The following is an 11,084-nucleotide window of genomic DNA, read 5'->3' as shown; positions in this document are numbered from 1 at the left end:
AAATAGAGGAAAGACTAGTGTATTTTACTCTAAATATATTTCAATTGACGAAAATATATAACACACACAACGAAAAAGAGAATATAATAGTCAAAATATATACTAACCTTCCTTGCCAGATTCCTGTACTGTTGACTGATGCCTTTTTTTTTCCCCCCTCTTCTTTTTATAGAAGAACAATCCACCAAATAGAAAACTAAAATGAACAATCCAAGCACGAATCTATATATAGTACAAACTGCGACCAAAAAAGAAGGGAACTTCAATAATCATCGCATACATAACAAGTATAAGAAAATGAGCATATATAAGATAATGATATTGCCAATCTCCCCTTTTTTAATTTTAAAGAAGATCAAATCAATTAGAGAAGAAAAATGAAATTAAGAATTTTGATTAAATGGGGTCTTTTAAGAAATACTTTAGGGTTAATATAAAACAAAATAAAGTTAAAAGACTAAAATTAGTCTTGCTGTAAAGTTAAATGATCGAAGATATATTTTTTCTAAGACTTTATTATACATACTGCATTTTTATTAATTTAACCTTAGAATCTGTCATGCTTTGTCTTTGACAATAGAAAGTTGTATAGATATGACATTAAAAAAATATGTTTTTTAATTTTTTAATTTTTTTGAAAAAAATAGTAGAGATAAATTAAAATGAAAATTGATGGTAAATAAAAGGATAAATTTAGCAATAATGAATCGTAAAATTCGCAGATTCAAAATTAATCATTATGAGATTTACAACTAACTAGATGGATGACATATTTTTTTTTTAAAACAAAACATGCATGTACTTGTTCACCAAATTTTTTTATTTTTTTAAAATATATACTTTTAGATTTGTTTTTAAGTTTTTATTTGAAAAAATAGTAGAGATAAATTAAACTGAAGAACGATATAAGAATAATAACTAAATGAAAATGAGTTACAGGTAGTTTTATTTATTTTTTAAAAGAAAAGGATTTGAATTTTCGACGATTGATGACACCCCATACCCACTCTTGTGGGCTTAAGCTGGATTCAAGTGGCTGATTTTGGCCATTTCAAATTATGAATCTTATTCTCAAAATATTTGTATATCACATAATTTTGTCAATTTATTAATAGACAAACATTTGGTTATAACACACACACAAATGAATTTTTAGAATAGACAAATAAAAAATAAAATCGTCAGTGAAATTTACTTTCTAATTTTGAATTTTAGTTCTCACACCCTAAAATATAAGAGTGACTAGCATGAGATATATGCAGAAACATACTTCCTTAAAACCTCAGTTAAGAAAAATTCTAAATTAATACATCTAACACACTATTGGCATGCTTATATGTATGTAATTTTACTTTTCCGATAGATCAAAATTTCAAACTTCTTGTAAAAATTTCTACAACAGCTCCCTAAAAGTAGGATCTCTTGAAATCTCTATAACAAAAATTCTTACAATATGCATCCAGCATTATGGAGCTTTGCTCCTCTATAACAGATAGGCAATAAAACAAAAAAATTATAATCTTAACTATAGTTGTCACACTCGAAAATGCAACTAGGACGTCGGGCGAGAGCGGGGGTTTTTGACCTTCAGAAAGAAGACCAGATTAAATGAGTCACCACTAAAATTTTAAGAAAAAAATCTTGGAAAACCGTTTAAAGGAGATAATGATGGTTTGCGAAATCAAAAAATAAGTTCAAGAGTCGATTGAGTATGGGAAAGATGTTAGGCACCCCACAACAACCTGTTCGTGAGAATAGTTACTTGAAGTTTGTTGTACTAAATTAATATGGCTTTACAATTATTTTAATTATCCCTTTCTTATTCACGTGTTTTAAAAACATATATGATTATAATTAAGTGAGAAATATTCATTTATTTACAAGGGACGACTTGACTTAGAATTAAATTTTAAAGCCTACATACCCTATGATGGAGATCAAAGTCTATATAGTTGGGGATAAAGATTAGTGTCAATAGTTTTCTTTATGATTTTTATGAAAAGAGAAAGTTAAATGAAAATAATTTATCAATTGCAAACAAAACAATTTTCTAAAATGTGGGTTGGTGTGTTTTAATTTGCAAAAATAATTTAGCTTCACTTTCTTACTCCCATTTTATATTTTGAAAATGTTTTCGTTGTTATACTTTCTCTTACTTTGGAGATTTCCTTTGTCAACATAAAAAAAAAGTAATTTTAAAATATTTTTTTATTTAATATGCCTATGGAGACTTATTGTCACTTGTGGACATACAATGGACCTTAATGCCTTTTAAAATGATGTTTCCCTTATAATACGAAGTCTTAAATTATTTACTAAATGTTTTATTTTAACATTTTTCTCATGTTATATATTAAAAAATTATTCAATAGACATTCAATATACCTATGGAGACTTATTGTCACTCATGACAGTAGAATGAATTTGATGTATATGGTGACTCAACATTACTCATGGTAGAAAAAGGTGAGGTAAAAATAAATAAATAATTATTTATTATTTAATTGCATATCATGATTTAATTTATTTATTATTATATTTATTTCCTGTGAGTATGATCATTGTTATTGTTAAAAGATAAAAAACATAGATAAATAATAACAATAGTTTATTATTATTTTTTAAAAAAGATTTTATTATATTTTAAAAAGAATTATCATTTGATTACTATTTAATCCATTTGATTCACTATTAGCCAAAAAAAAAGGGTTTGAAATAAACTATTTTTTAGATAGTAAATCCTTGAAGATGATTTTAAACCAACTCCTATGCCAGTTTATTATTAGTCACAGTTTATTGATTAGTATCTAAATATCTATAATGACTTGGTGCCCTCGTAGAAAGGAAAAATGAAGAACTTGCATTCCCACTTCTCAAATTTTTTTTTTGACGTTCATTTTTTAAAAAAATTATGATAAATAAAGAATCAAAAATATTCTTGATATACAAACGTAAAATATAATCAATATTAGTACACGTGAAGATTTAATATCTCTCATAGCCCATTAAGTATAGACCTAAATGCTCATGGGGACTTAATGTCCCTCATGGCAAAAATCTAAAATAAATAAGTAAATGACCACTAAGATATAGTTAAAAGATAAAATAATTACCCTAAAAAAAGAAATTATCATCTCTACAATGTTCAAGAGAAGGAAAAGATTATGACTTTTGACAAAATGGTCAAATTATTTCATTCATCCTTATATGTTAGCTTGTCCAATATTTTTTATGATTTTAGTTTTCATACTAGACATAGTCACAATAGAGTTAATAGTTACTTAAGAGAAACTCAACCATTTAGAAATAACAAAAGGTCAAGATTTTGAATCTTTCCACTAGGTTACACATTTTTTCACACCATGAAGAAAATCTGAAAATTCTTTAACCATGATCACAAAGAGGATTCCATCACACCATTTACCAAATGAAAGAGAAAAGAAAACAAAACAAAACAAAATAAGCTTTCATGTTCAGCAAATTCGTGCAAGAGTATCATATAATCAGTCACAACAAGAAACGTCCTTATGAGGCTAAAACATGGATAGGTCCCATGGCTCTCAAGTTCATAAAATCAAGACCTGGGTTCAAGAAAATCACATTCCCTTGTAACATAAAGCAGAGTAAGAGGATTTCCAGAATTAATTCTGTATTCTTGATCAAAATAAGACTGTTGCTTTAAGATGGTAAACCAAAACATGATTTTAACAAGGCAATATCCACAACATAATCTCAAAATTTCCTCATACAGCAACCCAATGTGTAGCAAGAAGCAAGTTTATATATGATTAAATTACAAAGGGAAAAATTTATTGCGAGCAAAAAATAGAAAACCAACCAGAAATCATGAACCCAAAAATTTCCCACTCTATCTGTTTTTTTTTTTTTTCTCCTTTGCTAAGACAACCCCCAAAATTCAAGTTCTTAAGAATAAATGGCAACAGAGAGACAGAGGAGCCACAGAACAAATGAAAAAAAAAATGTAATCTTACTAGCCACAGAACAAATTTCCCTATCTACACTTGATTTCTACCTCTCCTTCCCTTAGCCTTCCAATCCTCGCCTACTCTCTTAAATCGCTCCTTCTCTCTGAATCGTCTCCTCTTTTTTTTCTTTTTTTGACCTCTCACCATCTCTACTGGTGATCCCTCCTAAAAATTTGCCAGATCTCCCCCCTAAAAAATCCTCTCCTCAAACTCTTGGTCCAGTCCTTTTATAGATGTTGAGTGTGATTAATAAATCTAAAATCTTACCAGATTCAGCTTTAGAAGTTTGTGTGGGAAATGGAAAAACTGATTGCATGCTCTGCTCTTCCTCGTGTGGCCGAAAGGCTTTAAGGCTGCTTTCCGCGTTTCTGGGTTTCTCCTTCTGCTTTTCATGCGTGTGCCTTCGTATCTTTTGCTCTCTGCTTCCATTGCTTCTGACTTTTCTTTCTTCTCTACTTTGTTTCTTGTCTGTTGTGTGCTCAGACGAGTCTGCTCTCTCTATCACTTTTGCTCTGCATTTCGTGACTGGCGTGTGTTCTTCTCCTTCTTCTTTTCTGCTGGGTTTTCGTCTGGTCTTCCCTTCTCGCGTGTCTGGCCAAAAGTTGTTGTCTCCTTTTTGTTCCTCTGTTCCCTCTCTGTGCACGCGAGTGATCTCCTTTTCTTCTTCTTGCCGTGAAAGGCAATTTAGGGCTGGCTGATTCATCATTTCACCCGCCCATTTATTTTTTATTTTTTATCTTTTTTATTAATCAAATTAAGAGAGAGAGAGAGAAATTTAATTTTGAAATATATATTTATTATTATTTTTTATGAAAAAAAATAAAAGTTAAAAAGTTAACTCTCAAAAGTTGATTCCCAATATTTTTGGATAGATGGGATAATTTAGGAGAGATTTTTTAAAGATTTAAGCAAGATTTTTTTTTAGATTTTGTTAGATTATTATTATTATTATTATTATTAAAAATATAATTCTAAAAAGGATTAAATTTTGTTTTTATATTTTTATATATTTTTTTGGTTATTTTAATGAACTAAAAGAAATAAAATCTTAACCAACAAAATATTATCTAGGTTAAATTAAAATTAAACCCTATTAATTAAATTTTTTTTATTTTGAAAATATAACCCTAAAAAGAATAGCATTCATTTTTGTATTTTTATATTTTTTTTGAATTTATTATTATTTTTGTTAAATTTAAAAAATGTTTGGACAACATACAGTGTTTACAATAGTCAATGTGGAGTACTCTAAATCATATTTCCAAACATACTACATGAATTTTAGAATTTACATAAAAAGAAAAATATTCTCATAACTAGTCTACTAGTCAATTCAACAATGAACCGATCAAAGGTCAACAAGGGGTACCATGTTAGCTATGCTATTTGAGACTAACAAAATACTTTTCAGTCAATAACGTTCCAACAATAACATTTTGTAAAATTAAAATGAATAAAATATAACTACATAAATTAAATGAGAAGGCAATTCAATGTAAACAAATTCATAAACTTGGAATAAAAGTTCTCTATAACCTCAATAACAAGAACATTTAAATCTAAAATGACAAAACAGCTTTAATTTTTGATCTTAATATTTCAAAATGATTAAATAAATAAATAAGAATAACAATATTTACTAAATTAAAAACCATTACGTATGAAATCACCAATTAATTAAAATTCATCTAGTTTTGGGGAATTTATCAAAACAATTTACAAACAAGAACACATGGTCCATGAGAGTAAATAACTAAATATGACTTATGCCACCAAGACAAATGTGGATGCATAGTCTACAATGGTAAGTGACTAAATGCAGCATGAGCTATGAAAATGAACGTGGGCACATATTTCACAAGAGTAATACTAGCCAAACACAGCTTAAGCTACAAAACAAGCATAAACACATAGTCTATGAGGGTAATGCTAACCAAACACGACCTGAAGCCACAAAATCAAACGTACATACAAGACCCACAAATAACAAACGTGAATGTGATACACACGAATATCAAACATGAGTACTATGCCCACGAACACCAAACTAGCTAGGTTTTAGTCATGGCGTACTAAGGGCTAATGAAACTGCTATTAGAAACTAACATTATATATAAAGTCCCCTTCAAATACATTTTCAACGATGTGAGAAATTCATCACTATAAAAATATAGTTCTCATTGTCAAAGTCAAACTCGCATGAATTATTTTGAACATTAAAAACTTGCCAAAATAAAATTTCATAACTAATGTCCATGGTTGGCATTTACTGAGTAACCCAAAAATAACTAGAGTTGATAAAAATAATCTCATAAATTTTGAAAGTATCCTTCATAAGGAAAAACACATACACATGCCATAATTCAAATATCCTTCAACATCTCTTTATAATTTTTCAAGATAAAAATAATTTAATTAATAGAGTATTAAATATGTAATATAATTGTTATTAAATGATCTATGTAAAACAAAATATTTTGGGAAAAGAATGTTATTTATAAATTAGTTGAGACACTATCCACTTACCTGAAGGGTTTCAAAATATAACTTGCTTTCAAACCAATCTTCTTGCAACATACTTGGCCTTTAATTTCCTAATGCCCAAATAATTCTATAGTCATTTTCCTATGTACACTTTACAACCCAAAATCTATAGTCCAAATTAATTCAAAGGAGCATAAAAAATAAATTTTAACTCCAGCATTTTTTTTAAACATTGCATCAATTATTACATAGATATTTTAAAGACTAACATATTAATAGCAATTTAGCTCATGAATTATCAATCAAGATACCTATTCCAAAAATCTTTACTTTCAGCCTCAATTTCCATTATAAAGTGTGTTTTATAATATTTTAACTAACAATAATACAACCATCACAAGCATCTTGCCATTATATGTTAGATTCCTCTAATAAGTATTTCAACAAACAATTTGCAAGCACTGTTGTTTAAACCATGATACCAAGCCCTCTTCTCTTCTAATCTCCTTATCATATATAAAAGGGTTTTATTAGATTTTCTACACTTTCAATAAACTTCCTTCTAATCTTAACACAACATAGTCAATCCAAATAATTCAAAGCTTCCCCAAACATCATATTGTATATCAGAGTTTTTCATATGACTTTCTCCATAACTAAATACTCCATTAAAATGCAATTTCTTATTAAACTTTTTGTCAAGATATCAAATGTACATTATTTCCAAATCCTACAATAAAGCTTTTTAGCATTCGAATTCTTGTCCAATAATTTATCAACAGCCATACCATCCTCAAGAATTTAAATAGTTACATATTAACTTCATAATCAAACTCCTTTGCAACCTTCAAGTTAAGTTCATGGACCAATAATACCCAAAATAAACATACTTCTCAAAAAAAAATTAATGAAATTTTAGAAGAATACAAAATCAAACAAAGCTTCTTCTAACCAGAATTTTGTCAAACACCTTTCTTGCATTAATCCTTAAACTCAAGCCAAACTTCTTCCTCCTCAATTCCAGCCCCAAGAATTTTTACAATAAAGTTATTTGAAGTAATGAAACATCCCAAATCTCATTTCTTCAACTAAAAATCTGTTTTAAGCTCAATGAAAAGCCATATTCACATTTATCTTCGTCAGTAACAGCCCCAAACAATCATACTAAAATTACCTAAAAGAAATGTTCTCATACACTCCAATCTTCGGCCACTTGAACACAGATAGATTCAACACTAGCAAATAAGAGAGGAAAATCAACTTACCAACTGAGCACTCGAAGAATGGAGGAAGAGAATACAGCCACGCTAGAATAATGGCGTCGCAGATTGGAAAGACTTGGGGCGGCAAGCTCGAACTGCACAAAGAGATGAGAGGAAAATCGGTGCAAAAGTGCAGAACAGGGGAAGATGATGGATTGTACCTTGTCTGAACCCCTTTGCGACGGCAAACTCACGGCATCACGACTCCCACGCCAGCGACCGACTAGGAACAGAGAAGGAAAGAGAAGAAATCAGAGATGACAGAGGGAGAGGGCGGAGGATGATTTTTCAGATCGGGGGTGCAAAACTATAGGGCAACGAACTTCTCTTGCTCCCATACAGTCCAGGTCGAGGAAGGAAGAAGGAGATTCCGAAAATCTCATGGCTACCGGCGACGCACAGAAAGGAAGGCGGAGAAGGCACGATCTTTGTCTCACTCTCTCTCTCTTTCAACCATGAACGAAGTGAAGGAGGGAAAAGAAAATCTTAAGCCGTTGGTTTAAGATTAAAAAATAAATAATTTTTAAATAGTTTAAAAATTTTATAAAAAAATATTATTTTATGCTTGATTATAATAATAATAAATAATTATTAGTTTATCTTTTTAAATTTTATGATATTTTTCTTAATTTTTGTTTTATAAAAATGATATATTATTATATCATTTTAAAATTTTATAATATCTTTACATACCATGTATTTTTAAAATAGTTTTTTCATTCATCGCATTAAATTATTTTTAAAAGTTATTTAAAGTAACTTCTTAAAGTAATTAAAAATTTAATTTTTTTTATTTTTGATTATTTTCAAAAGTTTAAACAAATATAATAAAAATTTACAAAAGAGATTCTTTTCAAAAAATAAGTGATTTTTTTTTTCTAAAATAAGTTAAAACAGACGAGCCCTAAATCTACCTCTCTCTCTTTTCTTTGTTTTTTTTTTTTGTTACAGGAGGGCAAAAATGGAAATTTTGCGTGGATGAAGCAAAAATCATAATGTTCATTTTGGCACCACTAGAATTCGAATACAGCACCTGTTAAGCAAGGACCAAGAAGAAGTCCACTAAACCACCAACACATCCGGTGTTTTTTTATTTTCGCTAGCATTTAATAAAATATAAAATAAATCTATGTCATTATTCATTCTAACTTTATAATTATATTTCAGGGTTATTACACCAGTTTTGTGAAACTTCCATCTATATATGTCATACAAGTTATAACCATTTTATCATTCTTCATGGGTGGAGCTATTGAAATTAATCAAAGTACAATAAGGGTGCAAAGTTTGGAGATGGAGTTCATGCGAGAGGTATTGATTCTACAGTTTGGAAAGATATTTTTCTGTGTGGCATCATAGGTAGGGTATATGGATTAGAAATGTGAAGAGTAGAATCATTAGGTTAAGATTAGGAATGGTTGGCGAGTGGTTTGGTTTTAGCCAATGAAGCAACCAAGGAGATTCCTGATGAATTAAGAAGATGGAAAGTTAGGGATGCTGTGGTTGATAATGAATGGTGGAATTGGGATGTGCTAAAGGAATTTTTGTCGGATGAAGTTTGAACATGCTATACTCCATTTTTCCGCCTGTGAGGAGCATTTAGCAGATTTAGCGTATAGGTGTGAAAGGGTATGCAGACTATGACTAAGGGTTAGAGGATGTTGAGTGAGGATTCTTAGGGGTAGAAGGACTTATTTTGGAGATGTATTTAGCTGTGGCCAGTAATTGAAAGAATTAATTTTTTTTTTGTGGCTTGTAGTGTTGGAATATTTATGAAATATATATATATATATATTATGAATTTGCATTAATTAGATATTAAGCTTAAACACATTGGTCTTTATGATCTTGTGTAGATCGTGATAGGTGGAACACACAAGTAAGTTCAATGGGTAAAGGTTCAACTTACAACCCTATAGTAGTTAGTTATTATCTATCTCTTAACTAACTGAGTCAAGGATAATGTGAGATTTTATTAATTAATTAATTAATTATTAAGGTAGTTATTGATGTGATCCATATAAAGTGATTAGTCGATAACTAATACACACAACTCTTTTTCATTCTCTCCATTATCTTTGCACTCATTGGAAAACTACAGGAAAATCTAGTAGGTTTGAGTTTTGATTTGGGCCTGGGCATGCATGTGTGGAATGATTCGTTTGGGAAAGTGGATAGGGTTTATTAGGCTAATATTATGGGTGTTTAAGTTTGAGAGGGGTTATAAGTAGGCTTCTGTTGGGTTTTTGTTTGTTTCTTTTTGGGCTTCGGCCCCATATTCTACCAAAAGAGTTTTTTTTTTCTTTTCAAATTATATTTATGGTTGAAATATAATTTGAAATTTGTTGGATGAGATCTCCATGATCCAAAAAATTTTAAATTATGTGTACACACACACACATATATGTTAATAACTGTTTGGACTAAAATGTGAATTTTGCAACAAGTCCTACTATTTTGATTAAAAATAGAAATTTTGGCCTGAGCCCACCTAGACTTCTAGAAGAGAGGTGATTGCTAAGGTAGACCTATTATGTGGAAGACTGGAAATGGAGGAAGTTATGAAGGAAACTATAGGTATTGGCCATAAAAAAGTGGAAGGTTGAATCATGGAAAAGCTAACACTTTGTGCCTATAAAAGGGAAGTAAGCCACGCTCTTTGGACCTCTTCAATCTCTTCAACAACTCCAATTCCAATCAACTAAGAAATATTCCAATTGCCTCAAACTTTAGTTTGACCACACTAGACACTTCCTTTTCAGCAAGATCAACAAAGTTCCCTCAGATCACCATGCATTTAATAGAGAGTAGTGAGTTCTCCAATAATCAATAGAGTGCCAGCTAATATCAGAACAGTAGTTACAGCACTTAAGTGATTTTCTACCACCATGTAAGTCTCGCATTTTGCTCCATGTTTATTTCTTCACTTCCATTATTTGTAAGCATTTGCATATGGGGAAATTGTAGTAAAGGATCTCAGGAAATCACCATTTGATTTAGAGGTAAGTTTTTTTCATTATTTGAGGACACACTCCTCTGTCATGTCTACACACCACAAACAATAACTTTTTCATTTTCAATGAAGAGTAACACAAAATAGTTTTAAATTTATATTAAATTATAGAAAAATATTTTAATTAACTTCAAAAATATAAAAATAAAATAACAAAAGTTGAATATTTTAGATAAGACATGCACGCCCAAATGCCCCAGTATTGGCAGAGGTCAAGAACAAGAAACAAGAAGTGTAAATTAAATATATTGCATATGACAAATATATAACATATATATGCACAACAAAAAAGAAATATAGCAGCGAAAACATATATATACTAACCTTTCTTGCAAGATT

At 29.8% G+C, this 11,084-nt stretch overlaps 1 protein-coding gene across 1 annotated transcript; it reads right to left on the bottom strand.

Moving 5' to 3' along the window:
- Window positions 1–1,406: 1,406 nt before the first annotated feature.
- Window positions 1,407–4,689, bottom strand: LOC129317526 (uncharacterized). Its single transcript, XM_054961838.1, has 2 exons — window positions 4,254–4,689; window positions 1,407–1,585 (listed from the first exon to the last, which is right to left on the bottom strand). Exons 1-2 carry the CDS (start codon window positions 4,687–4,689, stop codon window positions 1,407–1,409), a joined length of 615 nt encoding a protein of 204 aa, XP_054817813.1.
- Window positions 4,690–11,084: the final 6,395 nt, after the last annotated feature.

The sequence above is a fragment of the Prosopis cineraria genome, unplaced genomic scaffold (genome assembly GCF_029017545.1).
Source record: "Prosopis cineraria cultivar Desert tree isolate PC_DT_omini unplaced genomic scaffold, ASM2901754v1 PC8, whole genome shotgun sequence".
NCBI classification, from domain to species: domain Eukaryota; kingdom Viridiplantae; phylum Streptophyta; class Magnoliopsida; order Fabales; family Fabaceae; genus Prosopis; species Prosopis cineraria.
The sequence above is the reverse complement of the archived record's forward strand: the minus strand, read 5'-3'. Positions and strand labels throughout refer to the sequence as shown.